Consider the following 20,760-nt stretch of genomic DNA (forward strand, 5'->3'; position numbering starts at 1 on the left):
CTGAAGAACCAGAAGGGGAAGAGAAAGAAGTGATGAGGGAAGCACAGAGGACACTACCTCTGATCTGACCTTGCTAGTGAGTTTGGAGATTAAAAAGAAGAGAGGATAGTTAGGATCACTTCCCTTCTCAAAGACTAGGGATCCTCCCTGGGAAGGAAAAAGCAAAAGTGAAAAACTTCAATGCACACTGCTCATTAAAGGATTCTAAGAATTTGTGACCTGGTATCTTGATGCGACACAAGCAGGAACATACAGAGACTACCTGGAGAAAAAAAACAGTTGATAAAAAATGCAAAACAAATCAAAATGTTTGTATACTGTATTTATACTGACTGCTATCCATTCCTGGTAGAGAGAAGATTTCAGTCAAAAGAGAGATTTTCTGAATTTTTAAGTTGCAACACACTGGCCACATATCATGAGATGCTGACTGTGCAGTTGTTACTGCACAGTCATTTAGTACATGCATACCCAAGTACTAAGTGACTGAGCAGTAACTGGTGTTCATGTACAATACCGTCCCCGCACGGCTTCCTGGTGATGCTGACTGCGCAGTAGCTCATTAGTAATGCGCAGCAGCAGTGCATCACAGTTCATGCCATGCAACACTACTGTGCAGTAGTAACAAGCTACTGCACAGTAAGCATCTTGTGTAGGTACTGCAACTGTCTATATGTACACATAAGTAGTATGAACCTAAGGCCCCTGACATTAAAATAATCATGCTATTGGGATCATGAACAGCAGGATGCATGACTTTTGGGATGGGGATAAAATTCCTCAGATCCCAATGATGCAACCACAGAATGGGGAAGCCTGGCATAGCCCTACATGCTGAGCTCCCATGTGTCAGTGCCAATGGTGCAGCCTGGCACTACAGAACTGGTTCCCTGATGCTGGGCTGCACTGGCCCACATTTCAATGGGTGGAGAGCAGACCCAAGTCCTGAAGCCAGTATCTGGGGCTGCCCCTGCTGACTGGGCGCAGAGCAACCCCAGGTCCCAGAATCAGGACTGCTCTTGCAGATCAGGCAAGAAGCAGCCTCAGATCTGGGACTGAGGTCTGCCTCCAGGGATCAGGTGGGAAGAGCCCTAGATCCCAGTGAAAGTGTGCACCAGAGAAATAGGGGATCCCCAGCCCCAGCTGCATATGCCCTGGCCTGGAATGACAAGCATATACCCAGAGACTGGGAAGCTCTCTAATGCCCAGCTGCATGCACCCCATGCTGTAGTGCAGGTAGCTAGGCATCAGAGAGCCTGGGTCACCAGCTGCCCTTGCTGCATACCCAGCGTTGGACTACACAGAGTGGCTTTAAATAATTCCATCTTTGGGCAGCCCATAGGCTCCCCATGAAGGGGCATTTAAGACTATACCATGCACCCCACTACAGCATGCCACATTCAAAATAGGGCATGATACAAACAAGACACAGAGGTTCTACATTAAAATGTGGAACATCTTTGTGGCCTGTTCATCATATTGTGCCATAAATTTGCCAAACATGCAGAATGTTGTGTTTTATGCTGCAACTAATGAGTAAATCACACTATAAATGTAATATCTGCCAGGCATCTAACACCCCAGTTTGTAAATATATCACAGAAACCAGAAATCTGCCATTCCTTCATCCTAGATGCCCATAATAGTCAAATCTGAAACCTTCCAGCCCAGCTAAATCTCTTTACCCACAAGCGTCCACCAGTTTAACTAAAGGTGCGCTTTTAGAGCAATTTAAAAAGGTGTACAGTTGTGAAGACACATGTGTCTTTCAGCTTAAGATCTATATTAGTAAAGACAAACAAAAATAAGCTACTGGTAAATTGAATTGAAGTAACAAGCACCTATTTAACTAAATAAGTTTTGAAAACAAACAAAAAAACCCCAAAACAACTTTAGTTTTACTGGAGGAACTGTGTGCAAGCAAGGCTCAAATCTTGCTCAGGAATAAAATATTACCCTGATGTAAAGCAATTACAGAATTCTCACCTGATTGGCCTAGTGGATGCCTGGCACTGTCCCTTCTTCCCAGCACAGACCTGTTTGCTTGAGATGCTTGCAGACTAGCCTGATAGAGGGATTCCAGCTCAGAGATCTCCTGTTCTGTGTCCTGATTCCACTGTGGGTGCAGCTGCATTGGGGTCCTGTCCAAGTCATCTCTAACTCTTCTCTTATCAGAAAGCGATGGATTCTTCATAGGCACCAGAAGCCATTCGGTATTCTTACTCTCCAGTTGAGAACTGTAACAACTTTTAACATCATCCACCCAGTGATTCACAGGCAGAGACACTACCATGCCAGAAGTAGTTCCATCATTTACCTGTTTCATGCCTCTTTCATGTGTGTGCTTTTCCTGGCAGATTGCAGAGCCTGTTACATTCTGCCCACCTCTTCCACACTCCTCTTTATTGTGACACCCAGGATTTTTAGAGCTGTGTTTGGCACTAAAACGTTCCATGGAAACTAACCCATCCCTAACATCCAAGGATGAGAGGGACTTCTCAGAAGACCAACTTCTGTTCTCTTGGCTTTGATGAATTTGTTGTCTATAGACGGAGGGTGAAAGATTGGTGATGGATTCTTGCATTAGTCGTGGAGATTTCTCATCCTGACAGACTACTGCAGTCCACCCTTTCTCATGAGTACCTTCTTTGCAGACCCCATGCATTCTCTGAAACTGTTCTGCCAGGAAACGAACATGCCCTCTAGTGGTCCGGGTCTCAGGTTTGCAAGACTCCATCTTTCCAAATTCATCCTGAGGGTGCAGTAAAGTTTCATGGCTGTTTGGTCTGGAGTACTTATCTGCTGTCTGTACAGGATCCAGGGGACACTGAAGTAATGGGGGTGAAGCAGCTGGAGTCATGGAATGATAGCTCCCTAGCTGGTCAATGCTGGGCTGCACAGGAAAGCTTGCAAGTGTGAAGCAAGGACTGTGTTGGTCACTTTTGTCAGGAGATGCTGCTTGTGCTGGATGTGGACAGGGAAACAGTGTAGGCAAAGACCCAGAGTTTGTTGTATTAGTCTTGATTTTATGCTGAGCTGTGACTGAAGCTGTTATGTCATGAACTTCATTTAACTTGCTGCTGCTGCTGCAGCAATCCCTATAGTCTTCTAGCCCTTTGGTTGTGGCTCCATCAAAATCCACACCATGATGGGCATCATTCTTAATCTTTGTGGGTCTCTCAGCCAACCCATGCCTATAGGGAAAAGAGTGAGCTCGGTCATCAAAATCAGCAGAAGCAGACTGGAAGTTTGGAGATGTCCTGTTTGGTGGATTGCTTTCAGGAGGGGGCAGGGAGGAAGCCTCTGGATATAATGATGAGTGCAACTCATGGCAGGAAGCAGGTGAATGGAAGAAAGAACTGGACCCATATTCCACTTCTCTGTTGGGTTCCAGCGGTAATTCCTGACTCAGCAGTACTTGGAGTGGGCCAGTCTGTTCACTAAAATACACAGAAATGGTAACCAATCATTTGTAGGCCCTTTTTTTTAAATTTAGTCTTAAGCTGTGGAACTTGCTCCTATTTGATGACATCTACTTCAAACCATTTCACAATACAAAATCCCCACCCAAAGAATTTCTTGTTAATTAAAAAATAAGTCATTTTATGCCTTTCCCTCCAGTCTTTTTTTCTCCCTTACAACCGACTCCCACATATAACACACTGGATTAATTACTAGTTTTAAGAATTAATTTTGTATAACAAAGTTTCAAATAGTTATAATTTGTAATGCTGTTTTACAACACTCCAAGTAGTTTGGCAAAGGGCTTGAATGTGTCAATATGTGGTCACATTAATCTCTTTTAAACTAAATATTACAAGTCTCTTTCCAAGATTAGTGGCCAAACGATTCTGACAACACACCCAAGAGGACTTAATGATTTAATGCAAATAGACAACATTCTACTAATGTTCTGTATCTCCAAATAATAGGGAATAATTTTGGGAAGGGAAGGATTAGGATTAATATATTTTTACTAGTTCTCTTTGTCCTTATCCTCTTAGTTTTGGGATTCAATAAATAACTGTAGTATTTACACATATTACCAACTTTGCATATTTGTTCTGTGTAAAATAAAAGCGTGTGGATCATTTTGCATTTATTCTGAATTTAATTTGCATTTTAGCATGCAAACAAAGTAATAAATTAATAAAATCAGAGAACGGGAAACAATCTGGACAGTCAGGAATGGTCCAGGTAACTGAAACCAAACTGAAAACTTCCTTCCTCACTCAAAGCAACATTTACTGTTCACTGAAGTAGTGTGTTAATCTTAATCAGAATCTACTAAATGACAACACTGTTCATTTAAAGGCTGCTGGATAATTAGGATAATTATTTCTTACAGGGCAAAAAGACAACTGAATGATCACAACCCTAGCAATCTGTCTCTTCATACTGACCCTAAAAATCAAAGCTCCCATGACAAAGATACAGCTAGCACAGGGGTGCTCAAACTCCAGCTTTCAGACCAAGTGTGGCCCACAGAGCCATCACATCTGGCCCACCACATGTGTCAGGAAATTTGGAAGCATAGAGTGGTGGCCATCAATATGGCCACATTTCCCCCTGCCAAATTCCCAAACCCCAAGCCCCATGCAGTCAGTCAGAGATAGGTCAGGCAAGGCTGCAACTCCTTCACCTGTGGGGCTGGACCATGTCCCCTTCCCCTCCCAACAGGGCAGGTTTGGAGCCTGGTCACATCCCTCCTCCCCCATCTCATTCTGCAAAGTATGTAGCTGGAGAGGCCAATTAGCAGATGCACATATAGCAGGTGGGAACACCCCTTTGCATCCAACTGTCAAGTCACCTCAAGCACAAGTCATCAAAGACCCAGCTCCCCTCCCCATTTGCATCTGTGGCTGTTAGGGAAGGAAGCAGAGGTTGAGTCCAGGCACAGAAGTCACCAGCTGAGAGGTCTGCAGAGTCAGCACGAGGTGAGGTATCCCTTGTCACTCATGTAGGACTTGCAGAAGAGAGACAGTGGGGCTGGGGCAGGTGATATGATCCTCTCCCTGCAGAGCTCTGGCAGAATGGCCTCCCTGGAGTTGGACGAATCAGAGCTGCTCTCTGCAAAGGCCTTGTTTAGGAATGGGGAGTAACTCCTTAAAAATCGCAGGGACAATACCAACACCTGCTTGCCAACCTGGTTGGTCTCCGATGCGATAAAAACACTGAGATCTCATCTGTTCTCTGAGCCTGTCAGAAGCAGTTTCTAAAAGCTCCTACTACAGTCCACAGTTTGATTTTGTACACAAAAAGACCTATTCTACTAAAACCAAGGACACACTGAAGAAGGCTCTCTGATAATGCAGAATGATCTGAGCAGAGCTGAAACAAGAAGAATGCTACAGGGTCTTGAGTAATGAGGGGAATATTTCATTAGCTATTTCTTTCCAGACCTTGCTGCTGGGAGGTACAGCTCAGACCTGTAATCAGGGGAATATTTCATTAGCTATTTCTTTCCAGACCTTGCTGCTGGGAGGTACAGCTCAGACCTGGTTTAACTGCAATACACTCGGACTACCTTGTAAATTGGGTCATGGTGCCCCCCTGTGGTGGGTGGCAGGTTGGCGGCGGCAGCTGCTGCGATGGCTGTTGATGCATGCGATCCTGGAGGCTCCGTGCTTTTCGGATACTGATTTGCAGCTTCTTATCGACTAGGGCTCTGCTGTGAGTGCTAGAGCTGGCATCATGCATGGCAAGTCTTAGTTTAGCTAAAATGCAAAAGAAAACAGCAGAAACAAAAAACAGAAAAAAAGAATAAAATCGGGGGGGAAAAAAAGAAAAAAAAGATGCAGCAGGAACATAAAACATGGACCATGCAAATACTGCCACAAAAGAGTTCACAGGGATGCTTTCATTTCCATTTAATGCACATTCAAGTTAGCCATGTGTCCAAACAGGTTAATTAAAACTAAACCAAAATGAAGTTGGAAAAAAAATTTAAGTTTTAGCCAAACCTCTTATCCCCTTAACATGGGCTCTCTCCAACTGCCATTTCTTTCTTAGTCTTCCATCTATGCTTTTCCTTATCCACTATACCAAGAGGTCCCTTAACGTATATGGGAACTGGACAGGTTTTGACACCAAGGCATAGCCAGCTGGAACACAAGCTAATAGAGCTTTCATGAGGGCTATGTACTGATTCTCATTTTGTAACTCAAAAGCCAGTTTCTACAAACATGTTTTTGCCTTTGTAAATCCATGCTGCTACCTGCTCTGTTTGCAACCTCACTAACCAGCCAGAGGAAAATGAAGGGTGGAGTGGGATAGCCAGCCAATCAAAATATAAAATATTGAAAAATACTAAAATAAAAGAATGCAATAGCACATATTTCTATAATTCACAGCACACATTAAGCCCTTCAACATGTTGATGCCTCTTCCTCCTAGCAGCTGAGTAAGTATAGCATAGTTCATACTTTGTACTTTGGTAACGGAAGAGGGAGACTCTCATGCTCCCTTCCTACTGCTGTACTGGGGGCTTAAACACCTTTGGAAAATAGCCTACTGATTGGAAAAAAATGTTTAGGGGATAGAGGGGCAGGAGTGGGTGCTTGCTGAAATACGCGAGTTAGCACTAAGAACACACTAGTCTCCCAATGGCATTACTGCCATACTAGAAACAGCAGCACAAAGGGAATCCTAGTAAAAAGGAGAGGGATAGAGTAGAACAAGACTAAAATCCAGAAATAAGAGTGCTTAGAAAGAGGAAGTACTTTCTCCCAGCATTCTGCTAGAAATCACCAGTCCCAATATTCCCACCTGATGAATTCAGATGACCAGTCAATGTTATAGACCTGTTCTGCAACATTAGTAAGTTGTCAAAAGCGCAATAGCTCAGGCGGTTAGAGTTACTTACATATAGCTTCGTTACAGAGAGCCAAAGCTGCAGCACAATCCCCCTTCTGCTCCTGATGTAGCGACTCTTCAAAGATTGAGTCTGCCTCCTGCATGGACCTCTCAAAGCCATCACTCCTCCCTGCAATGGGCAGCACTCTTCATTTCATTTGCATTCTTTTTTAAATCTTCCTCCTACCCTCCTCCTCCCATTTGAGAGCACAAAACCTTCAAGTACAGCCAGTCTTATGTAGTAGACCTCCTGTAGAGGCTGTATCTTTCCCAGGCACTCTTCTCTTCTTTTAAGCCTATTTATTGCAATATTATAAACCTCTCCAGGATGAAGAGCAACCTTGGTCAGAGAAATAAAAAGTACCGAGAACGATGTGGATCAGCAGCTACTCTCAAGGTTTGTCTATAAGGGCAAGTCACATTGTTTTCACATGAGATGTTATTTAAAATGCATTTAGTTAAACTGATACAAAACACAGAAGTGATAGTGTTTCATTTTAAGCCAGACTTACTTCAGTTTATGTCCATTAGAAATTCAAATTTACCTAAATAAAATTAAAGTAGTCTTAAATCACAATAATAGCCTCGCAGAGAGGTTTGTATCAGTTTAATTACATGTATTGTATTTAAAATTGCAACTTATGTTAAATTGGTGCATCCACAGATTTCAATCAAGTCCTTTTCAATTTACAGCCTGGTAACAGCAAACTTTGGTGCATCTCAGTTCCAATAAATGTTTGTTCTGGCATTTGCCCACCAAAGACACAAAATCAAAGATAACTAGAAGCTAAATCAGTGTTGGGAGCAGCAATATTACCATCAGTGACTAAACTTTTGTCAGTCTCTTAGGCTGCTTGCGGACATTTTAAAAAAAAGTGGCGCTTTAGTTTAAACTTGGTGTACTTCTGTGCCGTGCCCAGCACATCCCAGGAGAGGCAGAGTGTTAGTTGGACCTGGCTCACTCAATGTCCATATAAAGTGGGCGCTTAATGAGGCTTTCTTGGGGCTTCTACGTAATAGCTGATTGAATCTACTTTAGATGTAAGTACCAAAAAACCCTGCTGAAGTGCCTGATCGATACAGATGCTGCAGAGCTGGGTCGAAGTAACGTGCTGCTTCTTTTGGTAAAGCACATTTTGTTTTGTTTTCCTTTTTTTTTTTAATGCCTGCAAGCAGCCGTAATTATTTCTGATTCATAAGTTTGTTAACCGCAAGAATGGAGTAATTTATCTTTATGACAAAATGCAATTTTGGGGAGGTAAGTGGTCAGCTTGTTAAAGAACTTCCTATGCTCTAAAAGAATTCTCATGCCATCTACTGTGATGAGAAGAAAATTATAACACATAGTATGTACAAATACCATTTAGCATGTTGTACCTGTACCTCTGCTGCATGATCACAGATCCTTTCCCAGAAATCATCTGTCCAGAGTTTGAGAGGTGAGAAACCCGGGGAATGGCCAAGGAACCTATTACCTAAAGTTAGGTCACATCTACAGAGTAATAGTACAAGTAACCCAATGTGCAAGTGGGAGGAGACCCTCTCCTCCACTCCACAAGTCAAATGCCAGCTATTTCTATTTAGTCATCTCCTCATATACTTGTACGTTGTTCAGTTTCCATCTGAAACTGCTCTGAGGTGCATGGGAAATGATAATCTGATTCAGCAGTGTATAAATGAATTCACCCACTGGACACACATGCTCTGCACTACAAGAGACAAATGGAATGTTAAAGCCCAATGGTACCGCAGCCTTCGTAGCACTGAAACAGCATGTGGGAAAGAATCTGAGAAGAGGGGAAGAATAACCAAAAATTCTTTGGGCAATAATTGAGGGACAAAGGAGAAGCTTACTCTAGTGCCATTTATTAGACAGCCTACAGTGTGCTCATGACAATATACCAATTCAAGCAAAACACTGTTAATTTGGTTTGTTTCATATCATGACAGTAGAGAATGAAAAAATATTTTTTCTCCTCAAAAAATAAAAGCCTCCTTGACATATGTTTTGCATACATCATTCCAAGTGCTTCACAAAAATCTTGTGAACAAGCATCTGCTTCATCTGAAGGTGAAGATGGGTAAGTCAGCCCAGCAGCATTTCACAGTCAAAACATGAGGCCTTTGAGCATCGTAAAACTGAGGCTAAATTTTAATTTTCTAAACTTAACCTTCTTTGTGTAGGGAAAGCCATTTCATTTGAAGGGGAATGGGTTATGAATGTACTGGAGTTTTTGCATAAGCAGGAAGCCTTCTTGGCAGCCAGGCAATCCATCTAAGATATAGGTGCCATGTTTTTGGAATGCAAAAACCACAAAGAATGAAAAAGAAACGCTAAGCAATACATCCAGGTTTCCTAATCTATCCCAAACCAGAGACAAAAACACCTCATAAGGATTACGTAGTAATTTGGAGCTGGGAAGGGATAAGTTCATAACTTGGCTTGTTTGTTGGTTTTTAAACAAGAAAAGGCTACAATGCAGATGTTTCTTACAATGTGCTTAGTAGAGCATTACCAGGAACCAAACTAGACCAGTTTCCAATAGCTCAGTGGATTAGTATTTTTTTGGAGGCTGCAGCTTCACATTTCACAATCTGAGTTTTCATTTTTTTTTAAAAAGTCACTATAATTTGTAGTTGCAAAGATATTAATCAGTGGTAACTGATACAATATCTACTTGACTTCAGCAGATAGTCTCAAAAGAGTTCTAAAATAAATGCGAATCTACTCCTCATTTCAATGTGTTGTTTACCAGGTTCTTATGACAACAGTTTAGATATCAACATTAGTAATTATTACATTATTAATTACCAAGAGTGTAGAAGAACAAATATATGGGGAGTAAAATCTTTATTTTAGTGCCTTGCATGGACAGAATTTGTTATTTGGACAGAAAACAATTAGGGTTTCCCTTTATCCCAAATTAGAGTCTTGGGTGTTACAAATTCAGTCCGTTTGTTCCCTACATTTTTAAGACTTCATAGACCAATTGCCAGTGCTGGAGACAGTTTTGGGTACAAGCAATATTGTAGCAGGACAGAAAAAGAAAGAGTGGTAAAGAAAAAAACTGAAGTGCCCCGAGGATCAAAAAGAGTCTTCCTCACTTCCCCCACATCTGACACAATATTCCAAAGCACACCCCCATGCCAACAGCCTTGTCCAGCTCATATGAGTTACCCTGGTTCTGCAGTTCATCCAGGTCCATGAACCTGCTGGGATGAGGATTAAAGCCCATTGCTGCCTCCATTTCCTTTTCCCGTTTCCTGCGTAATTCTTGTTCCTGTGCCCGCCTGGCCACTTCCTCCTGTAATTGATCCAATTCACTTTTTGATGGCACAGGTATCTCCCCACCTTCAAAAAAAAAATAAAAAAAAATCAGCAGACCTATCTGCCAGTCAATAAAACACATTTCATTTCTTCTATACCCATAGCTGAGCTTTTCCCCCTTCCTTGTTCATCTTTCCTTTTACAACCTAAAAATAACATTTCGTTTTTATTTTTAAAGCATTTTTAGTCATGAAGCAAGGAGAACCAGAGGGCTAAGGAAACTGCAAAGTATAGGGCAAATGGACTACTCTATAAAAATGTTCCCTAATCTGTCTGTTGCACTTCACAGAGTGCATCCTCTGTTCTTATCACTTACCAAGGTGCAAACCCAAATGCAATAATATTCTAGTTACAATTCCATGATCTTACAGAGGCTCTACTCCCAAATTCTGTAATAGTGCCTCTTACCCGCAACTCCAAAATGTTACAGGTTTGCTTTGCAGAATCAGGAAGGAATGCTGCAACGCAGTGGTTGTCAACCAAGAGTATGCATACCCCAAGGGGTACTTAAAAGTGTGGTAGGGGGTACCCAGAACTCTGTGTGCATGCAGCCGCAGGACAACATGCAGGCAGCCAGGAGCATAGCTTAGCCACATGGAGAGCAGCCAGGTCTGACTGGTAAGCATGTTGTGGGGGGAGGGAGTGGAGCTGGGGAAAGGGCTGCCCTGCCAGGGCGGGGTGTAGGACTGAGCTGCTCTGGGGGGGCAGCTCCCACTGCTACGTGCACCCCCAGATCTGTGTGCGGGCTGGGGCTATGCCAGACTCTTCCTGGAAGGGAGCTGGGCCAGGCTGTGCTGGGGGGGGTGGGGGGAGGTAGACGGCGGTGGTGCTGGGAGCAGGACTGCGGGGCGGGGGGGGGGGAGAGAGAGCTGGAATTACCGTGGCTGCTGGCACCAGACTTGCCCTCCAATAGATCCTCGTTAAAGGATTTAAAGTGTACTCATTCCAATTACAGGGCCTCGAAAGAGTCCTGTGCCCAGGATCTGCATGGGGGAATGGCACGCTGCTGCGGGCTGGGGCTGAGAGGGGGTGCTGGGCTCTTCCAGGTGAAGGGGTTGGGCCATGCTGCGCTTGCATTGGGCAACGGAGGTGCTGGAATGGAGGGTGGGGGGTGACTACGGCAAATTTTCGGGTGCCTATAGCCCCACTCCTGTAGGTCCCCTCAGTGAGGGAGGGAGTGGGGCTGGACCTGGAGCAGGGACAGGCATTGCCCAGCTGGGGTGAAGCATGGAACAGTCATAAGTGACACGTCTGGGGCCACAGGGGGTGGCAGCTCCCACTGCTGCATGCACCCCAGGAGGGCATGGGGGGGGCACGTGTTCCAGATCTGCACATGGGGTGCGGCAGGCTGCGGGCCACTGCAGACTGGGGCCAGGACCCCCCACCCGCCCCCACCCCCAGCAGGAGCCCACCCTTGCCCCACACACAGATCTAGGGGTACAGTCCCCCATGCCCTCCTGGGGTGTGTGCAGCAGTGGGAGTCACTCCCCTCCTAGCACCCTTTGGCCAAGCTGCTTGCAGCTCCATCCCGCGCCCTGCCCCGTCCCGGCTGAGCAGTGCCTGCCCCTGCCCCACTCCTCCCTCACCATGGGGCCTTGATCTGCACCCCCACTTAAAAACAAGAACAAAATATAAAGGGGTACATGAGCTGAAACTGAGACAGAAGGAGTACACTTGTTAAAAAAGATTAAAACCCCCTGGTGTAAAGTAAATAGTATATTATTATAAGAGCATTTTCTTGATTTACTCTTTCCACTCCATGCCACCATAAAGACACATTCTTCATTTCCCCGCTTCCTTTTTTATATTCCTTAGTAATTTCTTATGGCTTAGGCCACAGAAATAGAGAGACAGCTTGTTACAGTACTTCTGACAACTAAGCCATTGTCAGTACTTCTGACAATTAAGCCATTCAGACTCTATTTTTTAAAAATTATTAGTGAGACAAATCCATTTCCTGAAATTGTGAAATTCAATTGACATGCCCATAGGAAAGCAATATCTATAGCTGTCTATCAAATAGTTTCACCACAAACCATCAAATGTATGCAAATATCTGACTCATCTTAAATTGGAACAATTTACCAGCAAGTTAATTTAACAAATTCTTTAAAGTTGTGATTACTAAAAATGGTCAGACTAATTATGAAAGTAACAGGAATTTAAAAAAAAATGGAACCTGATAAGTAGTTCTGGAAAGGAAAGGATTGTTGGCAAAGCTTTTTAAAACTAATTACTGATTAAAAAATGACTCCAGCTCTTTCCTGCTGCCCCATCCATTTGATAAACAGAAAATTTCACCTTGATTTCTCCTAATTGAAAACAGGCTATTGGACCCCTAACTCTCACTAAAACTCAATGGGAAATTTTCCCTTAAACATTTCAGGCCTGATATCCACAAAATGTGTTACCCTCCATTATTCTAGGCAGATACGATTTTATACCAAAATGATTAAAAGTACCACAAAGATGTAAGTTATACTAATACAGACCCTCTTTTTTACAGATATAACTGGATCTATACCAGAAAACTGTACCATTAAGCATTTTGGTCTGTAAGCTGGTGGAGTTAAATGAGTACAAAAGTTTCTTAGAAAGAAAATAAAATTAAAAAAAAAAATCAAGCAGCTATTATTTGAAACTGGTTAAAAAGGATGGGGTAACTTGTCAGACACTTAGAAAACACCATTCATACTTCTGCTAAATTATACTTTTGGGAACTGGAACTGGGTCAATCTGAATTTAAACCTGACAAGTTATTGTGCATAATCAAGAAGTGTTGGGAAGTATACTCTGGCCCACTCTTCTGTTTTGAGTTTCTACCTTAGCTGGGTGTCCCAGGGGGACACAAACGGAGGTCCTGGAACACCTTCCCATGGCGGGACCCGTGGCTGGGGTGAGCTGCCAGAAAGAAGAAACAAAAAGCCCTAAGGAGGGGGCTCACTTACCTTCCATAGGAAAAGCTGCGCCGCACCGAGAAGAGTCGCTGGGGCAGTTCATCAGCCGCTTTTATTTGCGGCTGGAAGCAGTGCCAGCAGATGACATCACTGGAAACCGCTGCCCAACTGATTTAAAAGCCGGCGGTGGGAAAACAGGGTGGGCAGCAGCTAAGTCAGAGACAGGAGGTGAGGCTGCTCCCCGGGCCACTTGACAGGATCACCAGATCCACAGGGGAACCGGATGGGGAGTCTCAGGAAGGGTCCCAGCTCCCTTAAAGGGCTACACACCTGGCACATCAGGACAGCTGGGCCAAGGAGGACGGCATTGAGGGATCCTGATGACCACAAACGCCGGATCCATGAGTGGGATGGGCTGAGGCCTGAACCCCTACTGTTCTTTTCCTATTCTTTTTTTTTTTTTTCTGTTTTCTGTTATCATCTTGAAGGGCACCCAGAGCCCAAACCAGGGAAGGCATCCCCAATCAACCCGCAGGGTCAAGAAGAGGAGCGGAGGCAGCTCTGTGGAACGTGATGTCATGAAGATAAGTGTGGCGGCGACACGCCCCAACAGGCTCTAAAGGAGGCGAGGGTAAACACTGTGGGGGGGGCCAAAACCCAGAAACAGACTCCCCGATGGGGGAACTTACCTCTGGCAGGTCCGGCAGTGCAGGAGCTGCGGCCGCACAAGCCGGCGTTACACCGGCTGTTTAAGCAGCTGTTCCCCGCATGGGGAACAGCTGGACCAATCGCGACAGCCGGCATGGCCGCTGCAGGGAAGTTTAAAAGCCCCGACGGAACCTGCAGGGAGGAGGAGGAGCCAGAGGGAGAGAGATTTGGTGGGCAGCACGCCTGGCGTGCTGAGGCTCCCACCAGGGAGAGGCACAGCACAGCCAGTGCAGCACCGGCAAGCGGCACAGGGCAAAACTTTGAGCCCCCGCCAGAGACAGAGCAGGGGAAGCACTGCAGCTCCTTGTGGGAGCCTGACCAGGAGAGTCAGGTGCCCCCCCCCGGAAGAGGCAGAGCAGGGGAGGGGTTTTGAGCCCCCCGTAGACAGCTAGGGAAGAGGAGGCAGCTCCACATCCCACTCCTCTCCAGAAGAATATTTTTTTTGAAGACTACAGAAGGAAAGAAAAAAGAGGAAAGGAGGAAAGTCCCAGGGACAGGGAAAAGGGTCTGGGCATCAAGACCTGAGGGACACGAGCTGGCTGAGCCATTCAGCCGAGTGCTCTTCCCTTCCCCCGAAGCAGACCACAGGCAAGCCCGCCAGACCAAAGCCAATGTCAGACCATCACATAACCGGATGGCGAGTGTACAGGGTGTAGGGGAGGTGGAGCCCCGTGGAACATCGCGCCAAGCAACCGTGAGTACAGCCATTGACAGGAAGCCCCTCTGGGAAGATCTTCACTGAGCCCCTCTCTTGATAGTTAACAGCAAAGTCATGGTAGGCAAGTCGAGGGGAGGGGCTACATTACTGGCAAGCCGTACCACCCATAAAGCTCCTGACATCACAACAAGGTCAGAGCGGATGTTGAGACAGGACTGGTCACACACCCCGTAGATACCCGGGGCAAAGAGAGACACTGAGGGATGGGCAAGAGGGGACAAGAGCAGGAGGGAACATCAAAGGGACAGGCCGGCAATCCATCACCTGGTCATCCTGAGGGCTGGTGTATGGCTAGGAAATAGGGGAGATGGAGCCCCAAGAAGGCCCACAAAGGGCAGCGCCCGGTCTGTGGGATTCCCTGAGGGACAGTCCCACTACTGAAAGGAAGACCAAGTCATGACAGGCGAGTGTTGAGGCCTCCCTCAGGGGTGAACACAGCCCAACACCAAAGTCTCAGGGACATGCCCTGCAGTCTGAACTGGGCATGCACTCTAAGGATGCTAGAGAGTGCCTATACTAAACCAGGTGGGTGCACTGGGGTATAACCTCAGTACCAGCACGTTCAGACTCTATTGATAAATGCTGATGCTTGTTTCCTTATGCCACCATTAGGAATCCCAGAGCTGAGCACTGACACAAGTTGCATAGTTCAGAGCTTTCACAAACCGCATTGGATTTACTTTTCTAGATGACAATGGAGCTTAGACTAAATAGAGGAAAACTGTCCACTTAGAATTTACTTAAAATGGAATCTTTTGAACCAAATAAGTGAAAATGAACCACAAAATGAGACTTTTACAATCTTGCCAGAAAATGACTTTTTAGCCAGTTTGAGAAGAGGGTGACTTTCCTGTCTCTCAGCTTCTTTGATTCCAAAAGGCAGCTGTTTCTGCAATGTATCTTGCTTATTGGCAATCAGGGAGCAACTTGTACACTTCAATATAAATTAAGCAAGAATGTGCTAGGCTGCTTCCTTTCCCTTCCTCAAGAAATTTGGTTTGTAATTGTGTCCTCTACATCAATGCCTGTGGAAGAAAAACTGCAGCATTTCTTCCAGATCCCCTGTAGCATAGCCTCATCCCTGGATCCACTGACCCAACAAACAATCCATGGCAGAAGAAGGGAGTCACTAGAAATAACCCTCTCCTACCCTGAAAAAATGAGACCTTTTACTATGCTTGTATTTTTCAACCAATTCTTTGCAAATTTAGGTAAAGCCTTAGTGCATCTTTACACGGTGAAGGGAGGGCTCCAAGAGTCACACTAATTAAACCACCTGAAGCATCACATATATTCAGCATCCTGCACTTGAAAATGGTGGCAAAGGCGCTTTAACTAAAACTCATTTGACGAGCTTTAGTTAAAGCACCTCCACCACCATTTTGAAGTGCAGGGACGCTGAATACACATGACGTGGAGGCTGCTCAAGTGTGCTAAGGAGTGTACTAATTAGCATGCTCGATTAATCAAGTCTGTTCCAATGCATGCTAATTAGCACACATCAGAGCAGACATTAGCTTTAGCAAATAAAAGGAATCTCTACCAAGATAGTCTTTTCCTCTGCTTATGCAGTCAGATGAAAGGGGGAGAAAACTATGTGCCAGAATTTTCCAACAAGATGACCAACCGCATTTCATTTTTATCAGTGATAAGTCAAAGCTCTACACAGTGACGTTAAATTCACCTGGTTCCTAGGCTAAATGTGGACCATGGTAGTGGTGGCAAGGCAAGCAGCAGCAGCATCGGGGTTAACATAGCTGTTGCTTCCCCCACCCCTCCAAATACATGTCCACAATATGATTAGTAACTAGGAATTCAGTGATGGGCCCCAACCCCACACCCTGCCCCCAAATTTCTGACCCCTCTAGGAACCTTGCAAGCCACATGAAACAGCTACATAGGTGATATCGTTGACACTTCTGCCCTATCAGATTCCTTAGTCTTCTTTTAGGTTCCTTGCACCTGGCTCAATTGGACAGTTTATATTGCAACATCCTGATGATCTCTGGATTTAAAAAGGGTATTTTACCATTCCCAATGAAGTGAATGCTGTTCATCCAACCACTGGCTGATGAAGAAGACTCCACTTCCAAGATGCTGCTGCTGTGAGATTTTGGGATGTTACGCCAGGCAGGTACCAGTCCACCAACTCGCTTCATGTAAGGATCCCTCCAAAAATAAAATTAACACAGGTCAGCACATGGCCCACCTTTTAAACAGGTAGAGAGGCATAAAATGCTGAGTGGGGGATTAATTATCACTACCACCACCCTAGAACACATGTATTTGCACAATCTCAAAATTACATTTAATTTTCAACTTACTTTCAGAGTCTTAAGCCTGAAAGTATTTTAAAGAGATATCATGGGAAAATCTTGGGGAGGAAAGAGTCCATTTTCCTCTACAAATGATAACTTCTTAGGATTTTGTTGGTGTATTGACAATGGAATCTGAGCACTGTTTGTGAATCCAGAAGTGTTAAAATAATTTCCCTTACCATCAGCACAAACTATGGCACCTTAAACCTTGTTTGTTGAGAGAGATCATAAAAAGTGAATCAGAGCCTTCAGACTCCAGTTCTTTTTGGTTTTAGTCCTAGGTACACTCATTCGTACAAAACTGCAAAAATAGTTCTCAGAAAGAATAGATAGTATATGTGGCTCCTTGCAGAACATGGCTCACAGGGAATACTAATTGTAGGTGTGTCACATAACCATTTTTCTACAGGTAACACAGCACAAATTTTCATTCCTTTGAAATTATGAAGCTGGAGATAATGTCTACACTGAATATGACTGTTTACCTTCAGCAAGCCTGAGCAAGCTGTGCATGCTAAAGCCCCTTTCTAGATCTAGTTGACTTTTCAACATATTTTTGAAAGCCGTGATGCAACCTTTTCTGCAAATCCCTGAGCATGCTTTTTTCTTTATGACTCTCACTGGTTGAGAAGGATACTGCTGTGCACTAATTTGTGTACATTGTGTTCCAAACCCCTCAATGAAGTCTATAAGCAGAAAGGGTCATGAGACACTGAGTCTTACAAGTACAAATCAGAGACTTGATACAAACATTCTTACCATAAGAAAATAATCCAAGACACAAACAACAGGGAAGATGACTTCTTCAAATGGAAAGAATTAGTTTCCAAACAAAAGAATTTACCTGATGCCAGCACCTTGAGTTATTATCAGTGGCTAAAAGAAAGGGCTTCTGTCCTTACATGCATCATTTTATCCTCCATTCTCTACATTGTTGAACCCTCTTCTGAAATCTCTCCTTTCACTGATTGTAAACCATATACATTAGACCCAACAACAGTACATGGTACATCTTATTCTGGTTCTTATTCTTTCCGATATCTACCCACATTAGATTCTACAAGAACTGTAGCCATAGAACTACACTTGCTGTAGAACTACAGTTTAGTCCTCAGAGGTCCCAGTATGCAGGGTTATAAGAGAAACAAAAATCCAACAATACATCTTATTACAGTCTACCTGTGGGTGCTAGAGCTCTCTGATAAGGGCATGTCCAAACTGACTGGGCTGTTGCTGTTGCGCTCACTGCTTTCATAGCCAGATTCCATCCTCTGAATCAGACGAGGATGCTGATCTATTACGTGCTGGGTGCCCCGACTTAAACCCCCATACTTGCATCTAATGTACGGTTGGGTTGGCTTCATTTCTGGAGGAGCTGGTTCTTTCAGCTCATCTTCTGTAAATTCTTTACCTGTCAAAAGGAAGAAACATGGATTGGCAGGAAAGTCAAATTTAATTCCATCAAGCTAACTTACTAATATTTTGGCTTCCTGACAATGATTGAAACAAATGTGCTGTCTCTAAATTCAGGGATTAAACAATCCAAATCAAGGAGTCCAAGCATCTCTTTTGTAGCATCTCTGAAAATACTAAGTAATATCCAAAGAGATGAGGGAAATAAAGCATAGTAGGCGACCTCAAAGGCATTCTCCACCAGCAGATTTAAAAATAAATTCCTGCCATTTAGTAGAATTTGTTTAATCTAAAGACTCTTGACAAGCCTAGATTAAACCATGTCAGGACTATTAAAATAACAGCCAGGAGAGGGTAGAGGTATTCCAGAGACAGGGAATTCCTTTCTCTCCCTCATTCTCTGCATTTGAGAATTAATGTATTTTGTATACAATACCTATCCGTGCCTTCAGATTTTATGTTTCTTGACGTGAGAGCTGGGCTTTACATTCTCTGGTGCATTGTAGCTGTTTGCAACACTGCCTTTTGACATGAACCATTCATTATTAACTTCTTACCATTCAGATTTCAGTTAATCTGTTTAATGGAATTCATGACATGGCTTTTGTAAATCTTATATCTACCCCTGTAGGCTTTAAATACTGTTCCCTACCTGCTATTCTGATTTGTTCTCTCTAGCACCTTTTTCTTCCTTTCCACAAACTGAGTTCTCTCTCCCGTGCATCATCTCAAAGATTTTCCCACCTTTCTCAATTTTTCAATTTCCAGATCATTTTACTTGATATCTTCCATCTTTCCCTCTTCTCAATACTCTCTGCCACTGTGTGACACAGGATATTGAGTAAAATGGACTTATGGTCTGACCCAGTAAATGGTAATTTTTATGTTCTAAAACAGGGGTGGCAATTGGGTTGGCAATCCGCATAGGGAGGTTTGCTGAGCTGTTGTGGACCGGATCAGTAACACCCCCCTGCAACAGCTCACCAAAACTCCCTATGTGGGATAGGAGGGTGAGAAGGGGTATTCTAGAGAAAGATGGCTTGACAAGCCTGGGATCATGGAACGGGTCACAGGGTGGTGACGGCATGGAGTCAAGGCCAGGGCAGAGCCATGATCTGCTGCCCACATGCACCTGCAACAGGTGCTGATTCTGCAGGCAGGGGCATGCAAAGATCAAATTGCAGCTCTGCCCCAGGCCCCAGCTCCGTGTTGTCAGCTTCCCAAGATCCTGGACCCAGCCCCAGGCACAGCTCCCCACCCAACCACAACCCCATCCTGTCTGCCCAGCTGCATGACTTGTCCATGCAGCTCCCAGCCGGTCTCCATGGAGACTCCAGGATTGTGCAGCAGTGACAGTACAGAGCCACAATCTGCTCCCTGCATGTCCCTGCATGCAGAACCAGGGCTTTGTCCCAGCTCCACACTGTCACCACCCTGTGATCCTGGGGTCTCCATGGGCAGGGTATGCACCTAGATAGAAGGGATCTGGCCAAGGCTAGGCAGGGAGCTGCATCCAGGGTCCAGGCCAGGATCTCAGTGTGGTGACAGCATGGGGCTGGACCTGGGGCAGAGCCACGATCTGCTCCCTGCATGCTCCTGCCCACGAAATGATCGCAGGGGTGTGTGGGTAGTAGATCTGTTCTGGGCCCCAGCCCTGTGCTGTCACTGCACCAAGATCCCCAGATCTCACCAGCCCCACTCACCCATCTTGTTCGTGGACGTCACTCCCCACCTGCCAGGGGCCCCATCCCAGTCCTCAACCGAGTGCCCTGCCCACATGGCTCCTGCCCCTTGTGATGGGTGTGGGGCAGACGGGCCAGGGTTTCCAGGAAGGGGGGCGGGGTTGGTGGCTGCAGCAGCTGGAAGAAGCCACCACTGCCAGGGCTGCTGGGAAATTGAGTCTGGCCACTGCGCTGCCCCAGCCCCACTGCATGGGTGATGGAACCAGCTGCATGCACTACAGCCTGGGCTGCCTCCTACACCTGGGATAGGTGGGACTGAGGGACCCGCCATAGGCTGGACAAAATCCTTTGGCAAGTTGGATCCTGCCAGTGGGACATATTTTCCCTACCCCTGTTTTAACTCCTCCTAGATTCCCCAAGTACAGCCTCCCAAGTGCAAACCACTAATCATAAAGATCACTCCTGCCCTTCCCTCTCTTTCACTTGTTAATCCACCCACCCACAACCATGAAAGAGCAGCTCCAGCAGTCTATGGGCTCAGAGAAGGGGCATTAGTAGATCTCTGTCCTCAAGACCCTCTGCAGGGGTCAGAAGAATCCTCTTTTCAATTGCACAGGGAACAAGATGATACAGCTGCATTGCTTTTTGTTCCATCTGCAAGCTAGGGAAGTATTTGTGAATTCTAGGAACTCCATTTTCCACCAGGAACTTCATTGTTTAAAGTCCTATAAAACAGGGCTTCACCCTTCATCTGTAGGCTGTGCTGTGCTGCAATGAGAAGTGGGCCCAGGTAAATTGTGAGCAGTTACTAGGTCTATGTCACCCTGAGAGACTCAGTGCA

At 45.0% G+C, this 20,760-nt stretch overlaps 1 protein-coding gene across 4 annotated transcripts in view; it reads right to left on the reverse strand.

Moving 5' to 3' along the window:
- The window catches only part of USP54 (ubiquitin specific peptidase 54), a 204,447-nt gene that overhangs the window by 8,449 nt on the left and 175,238 nt on the right, over positions 1-20,760 (reverse strand). For 3 of the 4 annotated variants that reach the window (XM_014601451.3, XM_019497156.2, XM_019497155.2), the window contains exons 15-20: positions 18,004-18,235; positions 16,536-16,675; positions 10,034-10,207; positions 6,866-6,985; positions 5,528-5,717; positions 1,987-3,440 (exon numbers count right to left, since the gene is read on the reverse strand). In XM_014601451.3, coding sequence (XP_014456937.2) covers positions 1,987-3,440; positions 5,528-5,717; positions 6,866-6,985; positions 10,034-10,207; positions 16,536-16,675; positions 18,004-18,235 — 2,310 coding nt within the window. Of the gene's footprint in view, positions 1-1,986; positions 3,441-5,527; positions 5,718-6,865; positions 6,986-10,033; positions 10,208-16,535; positions 16,676-18,003; positions 18,236-20,760 lie in introns of those variants that run through there. The other variant, XM_059729723.1, reaches the window with a different exon arrangement.

Source organism: Alligator mississippiensis, chromosome 6 (assembly GCF_030867095.1).
Source record: "Alligator mississippiensis isolate rAllMis1 chromosome 6, rAllMis1, whole genome shotgun sequence".
Lineage (NCBI taxonomy): Eukaryota > Metazoa > Chordata > Crocodylia > Alligatoridae > Alligator > Alligator mississippiensis.